A 16,427-nucleotide genomic window follows, 5' to 3' on the forward strand; every position below is an offset into this window, starting at 1 on the left:
CCAAAAACAACAAAAACAAGCCCGCACCATAATGAAAACGTCACACGCGGCACAATGCAGTCAGACAGGTAGCGTTCTCCTGGCAATTGCCAAACCCAGACTCGTGCATCAGATTGCCAGATGGAGAGGCGAGATTGGTCACACCAGAGAAGGCCTCTCCACCGCTCTAGAGTCCAGTGGCGGCGTGCTTTCCGACGCTTTGCATTGCACTTTGGACGCAGCTGCTCGGCCATGGGAACCCGTTCCGTGAGGCTCTCTGCACACTGATCTTCAGCTAATCTGAGGACCACATGCAGTTTGGAGGTCTGAAGCCACTGATTAGGCAGAATGTTTGCGATCTCTTGGCACTATGATAATAATCCATCCCTTATTGACCCCATGTGGGGAAATTGGTTCTCTGCAATGAACCCATCATGGATAAACCATGAGCAGCAGGCTGCTGTCGACCAGCGCCGGGGGAGCAGACAGGGGTTCGGTGTCTTGCTCGACAACATTTGGACACAATAGGAGGAGCCGGGAATGGAACCGCTCATGTTCGGTTGCAAAGACCATTGCTCTGGCTCCGGCGCCAGGCCGCCTCTGACGCACCTCAACACTAGGTGGCTGAGCTGCTGGCCTTCCCAAACACTTCCATGCTCTTAAAAGCCAGCTGACAGTCGACGGTGGAATATTGGATTCGTTGCACAGGTGGCATCCTATCACAGTTCCACGCTGGAATTCGCTGAGCTCATGAGAGCGACCCCTTCTTTCCCAAATGTTTGTTAAAACAGTCTGCATGTCTAGATGCTTGAGTCTATCCACCTGTGGCCATGGGAAGGAACACCTGATCCCCAGGATTTGGACGGGTGAGACAATACTTTTGGCCTCATAGTGTATATATAAATAAATGATTGCACAGAATAAGTAAACTCGCTCTGCATTTATATCGTAAATATATCATGAGCAGCATCACTCTGGTGAGGCGGTGAGGGGTCTGCAGGGTTGCTGGGAGTTGAGGAGTTGAACGGCTCTGTGGACAAAGGTTGCCCATCTCCTCTGGGTTTCGGAGGGGGGGCAGCGGAGTCCACCATCTGAGGGGAGCCACTCCGAGGACTGATTTGAGAGGATCTTTTTGGCTGTTTTTAATATTGGAGAGTCGTGGAAGCGGGAGAGAGGTCGGAGGGGACGGCCAGTTATTGTGGAGCAGACCAAGGCGCTGCGCTCCAGGCCATTCCTGTGGTGTTGGGTGATGGAATGGAAGCAGCGGGTGAAGGAGAAGGTCATTACGTTTTCAATGAAGGCGTAATAGAATGCGGCTATGATTGTGCCGCCAGCCTCGAATGACCTCAGCTCCCTGAGCAGGTGCCGTCGACGGTGACACTTTCCGATGATCTCCTCGGTGTTGGAGGAGAACTTCAGAGGTTGTCGAGGACAGCGCCCCTTTATCTGTAATCCTTCAACGTTTCTACTGGCTCCCCTTGTATGGTGGCGGTGATCGCCTCTGCCTGCCGGGCAGATGACCATGTCCTTCGTCATGGTCACGCTCAGCTTCGGGCACCAAAGCACCAAGTCCCGGAGGGATGAATCGCGGCGGAGCGAAGGAGCGGACGAGAGGGACGGGAGGACAGTGTCAAACTTCGCCAGGTGGCCGTCCTGTCGGGTGGACCGGCAGTCGTCAGTGTCGGGGAAGGGGTGGCACTCGCTGCTGCTGCTCCCTCTGCGTGGACTCATGTCTCAAATGTTAATAGTCGTTGCTCTCGTTTCTCTGCCTTTGCACGTTTTCAGACGTCTCTCTCCACGCTCACAGCGGGAGCTCCTCTCTGCTCTTCATGAGGTCACAGTCCCACCTACCTCCTGAGCTTCCTTCACCTTCTGGTCTGTTGTCAGTAAAATTGCGCATCGCTGAGATCATTGAAACATCGTGCTTTAAAATAAAAAAACACGACACTATTTCCTCCGTCCCGTATTCCAATCGATGAGATTGACTATTTTTGCAGAAGTATAACCGCCGACGTTCTTCTCCCTGGAGGTCTGTGGTCCAGGTTCAGCGTGGTCCTGGACCAGAGACTCGGGCTCGCTTTATTTCTGTCACTTCGTTGAGCTCCAATCTGGAGCACGACGAGGCCTCGGCACGTCTTCGTCCCAGGGAGGAAGGCCCTCGGCGTCCTCTCGCCGCCGGAGATGGTCATGGAGCAGTACAGAGAAGACGCCGAGGCTCGGTCTCGGATTCGAGGACACGGTGTGTGCTCCGCAAGTCCGGCCCCCGGCTGAGGCGGCTCTTCTCAGTTCTTATATCTAGACGTTCCGAGGGGACCCGAGAACCCGTTCCGTCCCCCGTCTCCCCAGGAGCCGCTCAAGGAAGAAGAAGCTTGCTTGGTGGACTTGGAGAGGCGCAAAGTGCTTTGGAGACTCAGACACAGCCTGTCCTCCAGGAAGATGACGGCTTCTTGTGACACGGTGACCATGTCCTCCTACAGGAAGCGGAAGGGCGTCAGAGCGCACGTAGAAGGTGAAGTTTGCATGTTCAGTGCGGGCTGCCGGCGGAGCCGCTTTTCTCTGCCGCGGCTCCGGTTCTGGATCCGGCTCTAGATCCGGCTCTGGATCCGCGCTTTGCGGCGCGCCGGCGGAGCCCCGTTTGAACAGACGGACGTGGGCGGGAGCCAATGGGCGGCCGGCCTGGCGCGCTCCCTCCTCTCCGGCCAATGGCAGCCGTCCTCCGCGGCGCGTGCGTCACCGGAGCAGAACGTGAGTGTGGGCCGCGTCAGTCCGCTCCCATCCCCCATCCCGAGCCGGCAATGGCGGCCGTCCTTCCGCCGCTTTGTCCTTCTCATGTTCCACTCCTTAATGCCATGTGTGCTCAAGTCGGTAAGAACCGAGCCGTGTTTCATAACATCAGTTCATGAGCACATTATGACTTATTTTCGCACTTGTCTCATCGCATGTCTGCTTTGTCGCACTGCTGCTTGTCCCTCCTCCAACAATGGAGGGGGCGGAAATGAGGCCACCGGCACCGACCGTGCCCGGACCTCCGGAGGCTGTGTCTTCGGTCGAGAGGCCAGTGTGTGTGTGTGTGTGTGTGTGTGTGTGTGTGTGTTCTTGTTAGAGACTAGACGTCGACTGTGAATCGAAGTGGTTATATAAAAGACGACTTTCAAGTGCGCCATTCAGAAACGAGAATCAAAGATGGCTGCCGACGTATGTGTGTGTGTGGGGGGGGGCGGCGGCAATATGGCGACAATGCTCCACTTCCTCTTAAACCTTATGGGTTCTCCTCCTCGTCGCCGCCGGCTCCACACCACAGTTTATTTCGGCAAAGAGCCCCGGTTGCGTGGCTTCGCCCCCGGACACGCATCTTCCCGTCGCGGCGGCGGTGGGCGGGAGCAGCGTCCTCCGCCGCCGCGCCACTCGAGCGGACGGACATCAATCAATCAGCCGTTGACGTGCGTCCGCCGGGGCGGCCGTCGGCGTGTGGCGGCGTGTCGGCCGGCGCCGAGCGGACTCCGCTCCCCGGTCCCGCCGAGCGATTGAGCGGCACGACGTCGCGCCCGGTTCGACGTTAAAACGGCGGAATGTGACATTTTTGGACGATTCCGAGGCGCTGCAGCGGAGGGGGCGTGGCCTCGTCTTCAGAAATTCGAGCCATTGTTCCAGTTGAGCGCGCGCAGAAAACACCTCTGTGCGACCGCGGGGCCAATCGGCGGCGGCGGAGCCGAGACCGGCCCCGCCCACCGCTCTATAAATCCGGCTCGGCGGCGTCCGGTGCCGCCACTGGTTCAGACCCGCGGAGCCCCGTCACGCACGCAGCCGTCCTCTCAGCACACAATGGCCGACACGCAAGTCGACTCCGGATCCGAGATCTCCGCCAAGGTAAGCCGGCGGGACCGGTACCGGGCCGGTAACGGGCCCGCCCGCGAGGGCGCCCGGCTGGTAGCCGGGATATCCGTTGAAAATCTCTCGAGAGGGTCCCCGCCGTCGCTTCGCGCTCTTTCCGTGGCGACGGAGCGGCCATACGGATGAATAGAACCGGGTCAGCCGAACCGTCTAATAGAACCAGGCCGTGCTCGGACGCCTCCTCGTTAGGAGTGCCGTTGTAAAGACGACCGTTACCGGAGGTACGGCGTCGACGAGGTTGGTCGGCGCGGGGTCTTTGTTTATGCGGCCGGTCGGTGCTGCGCTCCCGGACCGGAACCGAACCGCGCTCATCGGCGGACCCGCAGCCCGCCGGGGCTCGGGAGGGGACCGGCCGGCATCCCGGGGTTCTGGTCGCTCGAAGCGGCGGAGAGGAGCTCTGAATGGGGGCGGGCGAAGCGCGGGCTCGGCGGCCGTCCGGACCGGTCCGGTATCTTCGCCGTGGCCGCACGGCTCCGGGGTGCCGCGGTCCCTCCGGGCCCGCAGCGTCCGCGGCTCCGGGGAAACTTTGTCCCCGGTGATGCAGCTACTCCTGCGGTCACAGGCGCTCGCCAAGCAACTTGTGCGGATGTGATGCCCGCACACCTGGAGCGGCGGCGGGGGTCGACGCTCTGCCGGCGGGGGTCGCGGGGGTTGTGAACCCCCGGGGGAGGAAGGGGGGGGACCCGCATTATCGGCGGTAATCCGCCGCTCCCGGTCCGCGCTATTTTTAGTCACGGAGGTTTTACTCCGTCCTGCGTCGCGTCCGCGGATCCTCCAATCAGAAGGTTCATCGATCTTCGGGGCCGTGTGTGCGCGCGTGCACGCGCGCGTGCGTGCGTGTGTAGGGGGGTCCGCCATGTGTCGTCTTCTATTGTCCTCCGGTTGAGCGCGCGGCAGCGGCCCGGTCCTCCCCCATGCTTTGATGGAGCGGTGCATCCTGGGAGATGCAGTTCTGCCTGCGGGCGTGTCTTGTGACATATGGCGGGTCCCGCAATACTACAATACCCACAATGCCCCGGGCCGGCATCAAAGTATCGGATTACCGCGGCGGGAGGGGGAGGGTCCCGGCGGCACAGGCCTGTAACTGGGCCGTCCTGGTGTGTGTCTGCAGGACTTGAAGGAGAAGAAGCTGGCAGAGGAGAAGGAGAACGGCAAGGATGCCGCCACCAACGGAAAGGTAGCCCGCGTCCCACCCGCATGCGCCTCGTGTGTCCGTGTGTCGGTCTGAAGCATGCGCCTTCCGTCGCAGGAGAACGAAGAGAACGGCGAGCCAGACGTGGACGACGAGGAGGAGGACGAGGTGGATGACGAGGACGAAGAGGACGACGGAGAAGGTCGGTCGGGGCGTCCGCTTTGAACACAACGGCTTCCCAAAAGCTGGAGCGAGAGTCTGACTTTGATTCCGCAGGAGACGAAGAAGACGAGGAGGAGGACGAAGACGAGCTGGAAGGCGGCACGAAGCGGGCCGCTGAGGACGACGAAGACGACGACGAGGTGAGGTGGCGGCGCTCGCCCCGTTCTCCGGAGGCCCGGTCGCACGCCGAGTCACGACGTTTGTCGCTCCTTTCTCTTCCAGGACGACGTCGAGACCAAGAAGCAGAAAACCGACGACGACGATTGACGCGTTTCCCTGCGGCGTCCGGCCCGACCACTTCCTGGTTCTTCACCTCTGACCCGGGGTCGTCGGCAGGGGGGTGGGGGGACGGGTGGGGGGGGCAGAGGACTGAGTCAAGGAAAAATTATTACAAAAAATCAACACGGTCATTAGCAAGTAGAGTTCAACAGCATCACTCGACCTTCTAGGCGAACGGCAGCAGAGCAACAACCCGAGCGGAGGATTTGTTTGTATTTTTATTTACATTTTATATTTTTGTACATATTGTTGGGGGTCTCTGGACCAAACCCGACCCGGTCGGCCATGTTAAAGATCCCACCAGACACGCTGTAAAGACGGTTGAACTCAGAGCATTCCAGTAAATTTAATGTATGTACTTTAGCTGTACCATAACTAGTCTGTTTGTATGGGGGGAGGGTCGGGGGGGGGGGGGGGGGGGTGAACTTTTTTTAAAAATGTTTCTTTCCTTGTTTTTTTTGTCAGCGACTTTCTGTTTGATGGCGGCCTGTTTTCGATGTACGTGAGTTTGTTGTTTGACAATAAACCGGACTTTTATTTTGTGAGTTGTACTTTATCTGTGCGGTCGAAGGCCACCGGCAGCCCTCAGAGCTCAACGTGTCACCGCGTGACGGACGTCCATCCGGATCTTAGGTTCAATGTAGTCGGCTCCTTTTCCAAATGGTCACAGGTGAACCATGAGGTCTGAGTGGACCTGACGGAAAGAGTGTGCCGACACCAGGCGCTAGCCTCGTGGGCCTTGGACAGAAATGCCTCCATTGCCCTCACAAGTGGATGGCCCGCCCTCCCCTCGGGCGGTGAGTTGTAAAACGGTTGAGATCTGTAGGGTCTCGCACACTGAAAAAAGATTGAGAAGGTCCTCGAATGCCCCCTCAGTTTCTACAGCGTACCGCTGGATGAAACCAAAGGGCAGAAGGTACCTGAGAGTCAGCTTTGGGCGCTGCTCCCCAAGCTTCGGGTGTTTGCTTCCTGGCTTCGGCCGCAGCTTGCAGGAGCTCTCGAGCCGTGGCACGTCTTTTGGCCCACAGCTCCTAAATCCATTCGACGGCTAAGTGATAAGCCCTCAATCCCATTTAGTGCTGCGACGGATCTGGGGAGCCCCCCCCGCCCTGGCCATTTGGTTCCTTCCAAAGCGGGGGCGGCCTTCAGGGACAGACCATTGGAACAGGGGTCTAATCTTCTCCAACCTCCTTAGCCGGTGCCAGGAGGACCTGAGGTATCAAGGTCAAAGTGACAAGAATAGCTATTGTGATGTGTGATGTCACTTCCTGTGTCCTAGGCCCGCTGTCAAGAGAACAGTAGGTCTGTTTGCAGTGGAAGCAACCGCCCTCCATTAGATCCACGGAGGACCGTGTCCCGCAGCCCCGTCCTGCTCAGTATTGGAGCAAGTCATGGTCTTGGAGATACTTCGAAGGCAATCACCCCAAGCAGGAGGTCCCTGGCTGATTTCTCACCAGGAACATGTGGGTGAATGTTTGTATGCGGTACAGGCTGAATGGATGAACAGTCATAACAATGACAACCAACAGTGTGTGGGCCGGGGGGAGGCAGAGGGGAACAGTAGGCCTTCTGGGAACAACCTCAAACTTTCATTTCTGGATGCTACCTGGATGAATGCTGGACCCTCAGAAGGTCTGGGGTTTGTCGCCGTCTAGTGGTCACGATCGGCAATGAACGCTGGAGACTCAGGAGCCTTTTACATCACCTCGGTGATATTTCCTTAGAGGAAGGGCAGAGGATGGCTGGTCACCAAGCAGTGGACGGACAGCGAGAAACCATCGGGCGGTTCTCTGTGGAGCTGAAGCGGAAGCAAAGGACGCGATCGAGCGAGACCGTTCCCACATCTAAGACCAAACACTTTCTAGAGCTCCAAGATTCAGATGACATGAACTTGGTCCTGTGCCTGCGCTGCTCTTCATCTAACAGAAGCTGAGAGCAAGACGAGCTTCTCCTCTGAAGAACAGTCACTGTTTTTTTTCTGGAAATTTCAGTAAATCGTCTCTTCCGGCTACAGCAGCAAACCACCAGGACTGGTTGCCGCTTCATGTATTTTTCTTATCCGTCATACTTGTAGTATTCAGAGAACTTGTAGCAACAATGCCGCCTCCGCTGATGTCCTACGGACCAGTGTCTTCTTGTCTGAGCCGCTTCCACGGCGTGGTGGCGCTCTGAGCGCGATGGGGGAGCCCGGTACTCGGAATACTCCTGCGGTCAGAGTACTCCTCCCCCGCTGAGACTACTGCAGTGTACCGAGACTTATGTACTGATACAAGTGCACTGATGCTAGGAAGATAAGATATTATACTGGTTTATTGATCCTTATTGGGGAAATTCAAACGCTACAACAGCCCAGGACAAGAGGACATGTAACAACAAGACAATAAGAAGGACAGGGATGGACACGGCTCGTCGTGCAGACGGTGAGGGGGATTCCTCACGGCTCCGAGATCCGGTCCAGCAGTCCAGTCCAGATAGGGTAGGCTGGGTTCCTAGTGTTGTACCCAGTACTGTTGCACCCCGTCTTCATTGAAATCCTGGATTCAATTTTCCGTAAAGTACCTTCAGTCTCCTGTGTGGCTGCGTTTGGGTCCAAAGTCGACCCCCACCGAACAGATTGTCCAGGATCACACAAGGTTTGTCTTTCACCCCTGTCTCAGCCTTTGTTTCCAAACAGTCCAAGTTCAATCTACTCACTGTGCGAACTTTCCTCGCCTGCTTGTCGAGCCCACTGGCCTCACCGGACCTGGATTCCCCCCCATCACATCACAGCAAAGAAGAGCACAGTGGAGCCGCCTACAGACACCGAACAACCTCAATCTCCTCGGGAAGAACATCCTGCTCCGTCCTCTTTTGTGGAGGGCATCTGTATTGTGGGTCCAATTCAGTTTATTGTTTATGTGGACCCCGTGGTACTTGTAGGTGTCCACAATTTCCACCTCCTCACTCTGGATGGTGACTGGGACAGGTCTCCTCCGGCCCCTCCTCTAGTCTACCCCCACCACCCCTTTGGTCGTGCTGACGTTGAGTTGTCGGTGGTTCAGTTTTTTCCACACGCCAAAACCCTCCATCGGCCCTCTGTACTCCTCATCGCTGTTAGTGCATCTGACTATGGAGGAGTCGTCTGAGAACTTTTGGAGGTGGCAGGAGCCAGAATTGTAGTGGAAGTTGGTGGTGAAGAGGGTGAATAGGAATGGTGACAGGACAGTATCCTGGAGCTTTCCGGCTTAACACAATCTCAGGTACGCAGCCATCAGGCCTGGTGTACCGTGACACTCGTGGACTGATACTAGTATATCAGCAGTAGTGTGCTGATGCTAGTGTATCAGTTGTAGTGTACTCATACTAGTGTATCAGTTGTAGTGTACTGATACTTGTGTACTATTAGTAGTGTACTGAGACGAGTGTATCAGTGGTATTGTACTGAGACCAGTGTACTGATACCAGTGTACTGATACTGGTGAATCAGTAGTAGTGTACTAGTGTACTGATACTGGTGTATTATTAGTATTATTATTAGTAGTGTACTGAGACTCATGTACTGATACTGGTGTATCAGTAGTCGTCTACTGATACTGGTGTATCAGTAGTAGTGTACTAGTGTACTGATACTGGTGTATTATTAGTATTATTATTAGTAGTGTACTGAGACTCATGTACTGATACTGGTGTATCAGTAGTAGTGTACTAGTGTACTGAAACTGGTGTATTATTGGTGTTATTATTAGTAGTGTACTGAGACTCATGTACTGATGCTGGTGTATCAGTAGTAGTTTACTGATGCTGGTGTATCAGTAGTAGTTTACTGATGCTGGTGTATCAGTAGTAGTTTACTGGGACTGGTCAACTGATACTTCTGTAAAACATGTTTTGCTATGGTGACCCCAGGAGGCTTTGCTTTCAGAATTCCTGCCAGTTTGTGGAACCTGATCGTTCACCTGCTCACGGGTCACTGTTGATGGGTCGGAGGTCAGAGGTCAGGAGTCCCCCCCCTCTTATCGTCCATAGGTCTAAATGTGTCTTAAAGCCTGTGACCACCAGAGGGCGCCTGTCGGAGTCTGACCGTGTGAGCGTGTGTGTGTACGTGTGTGGGTGCGCGTGCGCGCGTGTGCAAAAGAGCATCAATCCAGCCACTCAGTGACGCGCATGTGCACGTGCACGCCTCCGGGCAGCAGAAGCGTCGAAGCATACAAACACGGAGAACCGACGGATCCGGATCTTGCCCTCCTGCAGACACCGTCCCCCCGGTCCGCTGCTCGGTCCCTCGCTCCTGCCCCCCCCCGCCGTCCTCCGCTGAGACAAAGACGGAGCAGCTTTTGTTCTCCATGATAGGAGCGACTGCAGCTCCTGAAATGGCTGCCGGAGCGGAGGAAAGACCGGAGCGGAGCAGCTGGATCCGGATCCGAGGTGGACCCCGGCTGCCTGGAGTCCATTACCCCCTCAGGTACTTTTGGCAGCATAATGAAGTTTTGTCTCCAAACCTGCTTTTTTCAAACCGGTGAAAAAATGGAAACGTCTGGACATGAAAAGCTTTGAACTGAACGGTGAAACCATAAGCGCGTTAACTGATGACAATTACGGACAAATGACTTCAATAACCATCGGCGATGATTTGGATTCCGGCGGCCGATCGTCTCGATCGATCGTCAGACCTTTGAAATGCAACTGAAAGGTGAAACAACCGAGGGACGGCTCTGCGTCTCCACAACGTGAGAAGTCAGAAACAGGAGAAACTGACTGAGACGAGACATACACCAGCCGAGTGTGTGTTATGGAGGTCAACACACACACGCAAAAAGCCCGTTCCAGAGTTTCTAAAAATAAAACAGGAAGCCTCATCACTTCCTGCCGAGCTTCCTGCCGGAGCAGCGGGAGAGCCGGAGCGATGGAGTCCGACCCTCCCCGGAGGACAGAGGAACATCTACACACATCCGAGGAGCGAAACCAGGCAGTCGAACCAACTAACCAACTAACCAACTAACCAACTAACCAACAAACCGACCGCGACATCTTTTTCATTTTCTTTTCTTTCTCTTCTCTCTCTCTTTGGCCACATGTCTTCAGCCGCTGCCGGTTGGAGGAACCAGGCCTCCGGCTGAGTTCTCCGACGGCTTCCTGTTTTCCACTGCAGCTTCACCTCCGAACTTCCACGTTCGCCTTTTCCTTTCAGAGTTGAGCCTCCAAGACAGACGGTGAGGCTCGCAGTGGGTGGGAGTTTCCTCGTGGCGGCGCTGTCCCTCACGGAGGCCGCAGGTCACGGTCCAGCCGCGTGACATCATCGATGATGTTTCCATGTTTCTGAAGCGACGGGTAATCAGTGGGGCTCTTCACGATGATGGATTTGATGAAAGTTCAGCAATGTCTTTTGATGTGACTCACATTCCGTTCATCTCAAGGAAATTCACAGCTTCCCGGAAACGGGAGGCCGTCCCTCCTCGCCGAGATTCATCTTTCTGGTGACGTGATGTAATGTCCGAGGTAGTAGCTAACGTCCGAGCTCGTCCGCCGCTGGTGGGTCGCAGTATTCGATGGTCATACTTGGTTTTGTCACAATATTTAGGTCGGATGTCCTTCTTGACGCAACCCTCTGGATCTATCCGGGCTCTCAGAGGCACCGGCTACATAGAGAGCACATATACTAATACATTACCGATACGACACATATACAAATACTTGTATCTATAAGTTATCAATACAACTCATATACCAATACTTATCCCGATAAGTTATCAATGCGACAGGTATATCGGTTAAGACGGCGGTTTAGATGGGATCGGCACGGGGAGACGGCCGATCGGAACTCTGTGAGGTTCTGCGTGGTCAGTACAAGGACGAGCAGTAAACCAACCCACCCCGGAAACACCTGGAAACTCAATATTTCTATGGCCTGCTGGAGGTTTCTGGAGGTTCAAGGGTCAGCTTTGTAACAGGGCGACCACAGTTAACGGCACTAACGGCTCCAAGAAGCTCGTGAAGGTACACGTTCATCATCTTGAGAAGACAAGTTCTTACACTCAAGGTGTTTACTGTCACGTGCACAGCAGGTCACATCCCCATATTTTCCCGCACGATGAAATTCTTTGCTTGCTGTCTGAGAGCATGTCACTAGTTCTACTAATACTTCCACTTGCTCTGCCGCTGTTACTAAATACGGAGATTTAAACTAGAAATATGAATTCCAGATTTAAACGACTGAGCCAATCAGAGGCCGGTACGCACAGGGCTTGGGGGGCGGGGCGAGCAGCAGCCAATCAGACAGCCCCCCTTCTCCCAGCCCCCCCAATGAATATTCACCAGCACTCGGTGACCCTCCCCCCGAAAACCCCCTCCGCCTCCACCAGCAGCATGGAGGAGCAGCTTTTTGTCTTTGGGACAATGGAGACCCCCCCCCCCCCAGCAGCTTCTATAAATAACCTCTATTTGTGGGTGGGGGGTTAGCCGAGCAACGGCTCACCGCTAACGGGCTTCCTGGACCAGGACCTGGGACCACATCTTCAAACTCCTTCCTCACAAAGATCTCTTCTGTGAAAGGAAAGATCCACGATGATTCCAACTTGGACTGAACGTCCGAAGCGTTAGAGAAAGTGAGGACCAACTGAAAAATGACAACCTCGCTCATTCACATGACATGTCCTAACGCTGCCGTCTGTCTAATCCTTGTTGGACCCGGCTCGCACACATCCTGTTTTTGTTTTATTCTCGTCATTTCTTTTTCACACTATATTAGTCATATTTATGTTGTCGTTCAGTTCTGGACGTGTATTTGTCACACTCAGTATTTCTTTATGTTGTTGCTGCTGCCTAGTTATTCATGGATGTCTTCTGTTTCTCCATTTATATTTTACTTCTTTATTTTTAAACATTAAATCTGTTTCACTCCTGTGACAAAGGAATTTCCCCTGTGGAGATCAATAGTTTCTTGTCTTAATCAGAAGACCAGAGAAGCCGTTTCCTTCTGCTCCTCTGGTTGCCTTGTTGGTCCCACCAAAATCATCGGATCCCTTTGATGAGAGTGAGATTCGAGGCCGAGGCTCAGAGCTTCGGTCCAGAGCTTCGATCCTTCCCCTCGATGAGATCTTCGACCGACACCGTCCTGTCTCCCTCTTGTGGAGGACACGAGAAGGTCAACGGCACGGGCGCGGGTTGAAGAAGCGTGGAGCTCAGCGGCCTGCTTTTCTTCACCGTCAGACGTCGGGGCTTGAAGCGAAGCTCAACGAGGCCCTGCTTGGCATCCGATTCTTGACCTTCACAAGTTACTTACTTGTCTTCAAAGGCCCTCGGACCTCCCGATGCATCACGACGGGTTCACAGACCCTCAGAAAACCTGGCTTTCCCTGACACAGAAAGATCTGCTTGACATGATGACTTGAGATAATTACTCTGCTTTTACAGAACACTGACCTGACTGCTTTCAGTCAGACATACACACACACACACACACTCCAAATACTTGGACTCTGAAGTGTTTACTTTGTTATTTGGCACCCGGAGACTCCGGAGGGCCAAAGCGCCCGACCGGTGGCTGCTGAGAAGGACGACCCTGCAGGCCAGCAAGGTCCAGGGGCTCCTGGGAGGGATACCCGGCGCCTCCGAGGGCATCGCCACGGTGACCCGCAGGAGGTCCGTCATACGACCGCGGGGAGGGAGAACCGGCCCCGAGGCTCACGGCGGGACCCCAGGTCGGCCGGGACCGAGGTCCTGGTGTTTGCGACGGGGATGCAACGATCTTGACTCCTTTCCAAATAAGAAGCCGGTTTTAATTTGAGAAGTCAATTCAGAGATTTACACTTAGAAACTGAAAAATAAACAAACATAAAAATGAGTTGACGCAGCAAAACAACCAAGAGTCTCCATGGGGACGCCGCTTCCTGCAGTCACTGCTGCTGCCCCGCGGCGGCCGGAGTCAGAGCTGCCCAGGGATCCTGCAGCATGGCCGGGCTGAAGTATTTGTCCACCGAGTCTGAAGATGGAGGCTGGAAAGGAAGCGAGAAGGTGGCGTCAGACCTTCTGAACATCTAACCGTCTAGATGTAAAGCCCCCCCCCCCCCCTGCTCGCAGGCTCCCCCGGGCCGCGACCATCTCGGGGGCTTCGCTCTTCACGGGCCGCCGTCATCGCTTGGATACCGGAAGACCCGGACGACCCGGACCAGAGCCTGGAGGGCTTCCTGGGGCGGACGGCCCGATAGCTGTTCACGGCTGCACCCGGATCTTACTCAGCGTGAAAAACCCGGAACCCGGACCGGTTACCTGAACGCCGTGACCGGAAGTGGGGCTGAAGCCGTGCGGCCGCCGGAAACCGTCCCCTCGGCGCCGTATGGCGGCTCCTCTGTGGCCGCGGCCGCCGCCGCCGCCGCCGCCGAACGCCGCCGGAGCTTCGCCAAAGCTTCGACCGCCTCCACCGGGGCCCGCCGGGGAGCCGTCCCGGTACCCGCGGTTGGCACCGGGGGAGTAAACGGGGGAGCCCGGGGAGAAAGGAGAGCCTCCGCGGGGAGAAGCTCCGCGGTGACCCGGGCCTCCGAACGGGGACCGAGACCCGGGGAAGGACCAGCAGGAGCCCGGGGACGGGAACCTTGCGGGCGGCCGCGGAGCTCCGGGACTCCGCGGTGGCCTAGCCGGCGTCCGGTACATCTCCGGCCGCTGGAGGAGAACAGCAAACACCGGCGCGTCTGCGGGCGCGAGGAACCGGAACCGGAAGCAGCAGGCGGGCGGAGGCGACACAGCGCCCCCTGGTGGCCGCGGCTGCAGCCGGGGAGCTCCTGGAAGACGCGCTCCTCCCAGGTGGACGGCGTTTATTTCCCTTTATTTATTGACGTTACATTTCTAACGCCTGTCAGAGTCCGCCGGGGAGAACGCGGAACAGGAACCGTGAACGATCTGTTTGTTTTCGCAAAGATGATTTCGGCGTTGAATAGAAGTTATCGTTGCCGGTGACAACCGTCATTGTGGGATGTACTGTAGAGCGAGAGGATGAGCACACGGAAGGCCAAGAGGTCGATGACAACATAAAACTGGAGGATCTGTTGCTACGTCTTCAGAGGGGAGGCAACAGCTTATAATAATTATAATTTATCCTTTATGAATCCTCGTGAGGAAATAGTTTCTCTGCAACGAAGCCATCATGGATGAACGTGAGGAGGAGGCTGCGGAGGAGCGGCGAGGGCTTCGGCGTGTCGCTCGACAGCACGTGGACACACCAGGAGGAGGCGACCGGGAATGTTCAGTGGCTCGACCTCCCGCGCCGCGCCGACCCCGAACCGTACGCCACCAGGGATTCCCTGGCGGTCTCCCGTCCAAGTCCTAACCAGGCCCGACTTCTGAGATCAGATCTCTGAAGGGGTGTGTGTGTGTGTGTGTGTGTGTGTGTGTGTGAGAGAGAGTGTGTGTGTGTGTATGTGTGTGTGTGTGTGTATGAGAGAGAGTGTGTGTGTGTGTGTGTGTGAGAATGTGTGTGTGTGTGTGTGTGTGTGTGTGTGTGTGTGTGTGTGTGAGAGAGAGTGTGTGTGTGTGTGTGTGTGTGTGTGTGTGTGTGAGAGAGAGTGTGTGTGTGTGTGTGTGAGAGTGTGTGTGTGTGTATGTGTGTGTGTGTGTGTGTGTGTGTGTGTGTGTGTGTGTGTGTGTGAGAGAGAGTGTGTGTGTGTGTGTGTGTGTGTGTGTGTGTGTGTGTGTGTGTGTGTGTGTGTGAGAGAGAGTGTGTGTGTGTGTGTGTGTGAGAGAGAGTGTGTGTGTGTGTGTGTGAGAGTGTGTGTGTGTGTATGTGTGTGTGTGTGTGTGTGTGTGTGTGTGTGTGTGTGTGTGTGTGTGTGTGTGTGAGAGAGAGTGTGTGTGTGTGTGTGTGTGAGAGAGAGTGTGTGTGTGTGTGTGTGTGTGTGAGAGAGAGTGTGTGTGTGTGTGTGTGTGTGTGTGTGTGTGTGTGTGTGTGTGTGTGTGTGTGTGTGTGTGTGTGAGAGAGAGAGAGAGAGAGAAATAATGCCCCCCCCTACTGAGCTTGCAGCAGACTTGACCTGCTGAAGAGCTTCCATCGTCCTTGTCTGCAGTGAGCCCTGTGGTCCTCCGGGGGGCGCTGCAGGTTGAAGAGACCTTCCCTTCAGCCTCTCCCGCATGAGGAGTCCAGATGGAGAAAGAGCGTTTCTGCTTCTTCGGGAGACGGTCCACTGGTCTCATCCACAAGCACTGCTTCTCCAGATTTTTATGCGCTTCGTTTGAAGTCCAGAAGATGAAGAAGGGTTTATCCTGGTTCAAGAGGCTGACAGCTGAACTGCAGGTTCTAGTCTTGTTCCGGTAACCCACGATCGGGAGTTCTGGTCCCGGAGGTCCAACCACATCACATGACTCGGAGCAGACAGACAGAAATGATGGAGGCTCGGCTCCCAACGTGCATCCTTTCTGTGACGCACAGATTCTTTGTTCGGCAACCCTAACCCTAACCCTAACCCTAACCCTAACCCTAACCCTAACCATAACCCTAACCCTAACCCAGACAACCAAGTGTCGTTCCCAGCGAACGTCGCAGCGGTCGCACGTTCCTGCAGATTCCTCCTTCGCAACATCAGGAAGATCCACTGATTCCTTACAGAGGATAGGGTGCGGATACTCATCCAGGCTCTAGTCATCTCTGGTCTGGACGACTGCACCTCCCTCCTTGCCGGAGCCCAGCGGTGACCGTCAGGCCTCTGAAGCTTCTTCAGAAAGCAGCAGCCCGCCTGGTGTTCCACCGTCCCACATCCTCCCACACGCTCCCCTTCTTATGTCCTTCACCGGCTCCCGGTAGCCGCCAGCATCAAGTCCAAGACCCCGGTGCTCGTCCACCGGCCGGTGTACGGGACGCCCCGTCTTATCTCCAGGATATGGTCCGGCCACACGCCCCTACCCGTCCGCGACCCCGGGGCGACCGTCCGCCCCGTCACTCGGAGCCCCGGCTGCCGATCCA

General features: G+C 55.7%; 2 protein-coding genes across 5 annotated transcripts; one reads left to right on the top strand and one right to left on the bottom strand.

Annotated features, from left to right (window-relative positions):
* The first annotated feature begins 2,737 nt into the window (after window positions 1–2,737).
* On the top strand, window positions 2,738–5,916 carry ptmab (prothymosin alpha b). 2 transcript variants are annotated; one of them, XM_086172742.1, is made up of 5 exons: window positions 2,738–2,844; window positions 4,982–5,047; window positions 5,120–5,204; window positions 5,279–5,364; window positions 5,447–5,916. In XM_086172742.1, exons 1-5 carry the CDS (start codon window positions 2,809–2,811, stop codon window positions 5,489–5,491), a joined length of 318 nt encoding a protein of 105 aa, XP_086028868.1. In that variant the 5' UTR covers window positions 2,738–2,808; the 3' UTR covers window positions 5,492–5,916. The 2 variants fall into 2 exon arrangements, with proteins under 2 accessions (XP_086028868.1, XP_086028867.1); XM_086172741.1 differs by lacking the exon at window positions 2,738–2,844 and adding an exon at window positions 3,578–3,846 and having other exon boundaries at window positions 5,447–5,913.
* A 6,609-nt stretch (window positions 5,917–12,525) lies between these two features.
* LOC147219511 (uncharacterized) lies at window positions 12,526–14,205 on the bottom strand. 3 transcript variants are annotated; one of them, XR_015108743.1, is made up of 3 exons: window positions 13,748–14,205; window positions 13,313–13,473; window positions 12,526–13,234 (listed from the first exon to the last, which is right to left on the bottom strand). XR_015108743.1 is itself a non-coding variant. In XM_086173054.1 (3 exons), exons 1-2 carry the CDS (start codon window positions 14,126–14,128, stop codon window positions 13,375–13,377), a joined length of 480 nt encoding a protein of 159 aa, XP_086029180.1. In that variant the 5' UTR covers window positions 14,129–14,205; the 3' UTR covers window positions 12,526–13,234; window positions 13,342–13,374. The 3 variants fall into 3 exon arrangements, 2 of the variants coding, with proteins under 2 accessions (XP_086029180.1, XP_086029179.1); XM_086173054.1 differs by having other exon boundaries at window positions 13,342–13,473; XM_086173053.1 differs by lacking the exon at window positions 12,526–13,234 and having other exon boundaries at window positions 13,236–13,473.
* Window positions 14,206–16,427: the final 2,222 nt, after the last annotated feature.

The sequence above is a fragment of the Fistularia commersonii genome, chromosome 25 (genome assembly GCF_037954325.1).
Source record: "Fistularia commersonii isolate RoL2024-O1a breed Wild chromosome 25, RoL_Fcom_v1.0, whole genome shotgun sequence".
NCBI lineage: Eukaryota > Metazoa > Chordata > Actinopteri > Syngnathiformes > Fistulariidae > Fistularia > Fistularia commersonii.

Excerpts from the sequence above, each read along its gene's own strand:
- ptmab (XM_086172741.1), top strand. The coding sequence starts at position 3,802 with ATGGCCGACACGCAAGTCGACTCCGGATCCGAGATCTCCGCCAAG. Across the intron at positions 3,847-4,981 it reads GATCCGAGATCTCCGCCAAG|GACTTGAAGGAGAAGAAGCT; the intron begins GTAAGCCGGCGG and ends GTGTGTCTGCAG. Across the intron at positions 5,365-5,446 it reads ACGACGAAGACGACGACGAG|GACGACGTCGAGACCAAGAA; the intron begins GTGAGGTGGCGG and ends TTTCTCTTCCAG.
- LOC147219511 (XM_086173054.1), bottom strand. The coding sequence starts at position 14,128 with ATGTACCGGACGCCGGCTAGGCCACCGCGGAGTCCCGGAGCTCCGCGG. Across the intron at positions 13,474-13,747 it reads CTTCCGGTCACGGCGTTCAG|CCTCCATCTTCAGACTCGGT; the intron begins GTAACCGGTCCG and ends CTTCCTTTCCAG.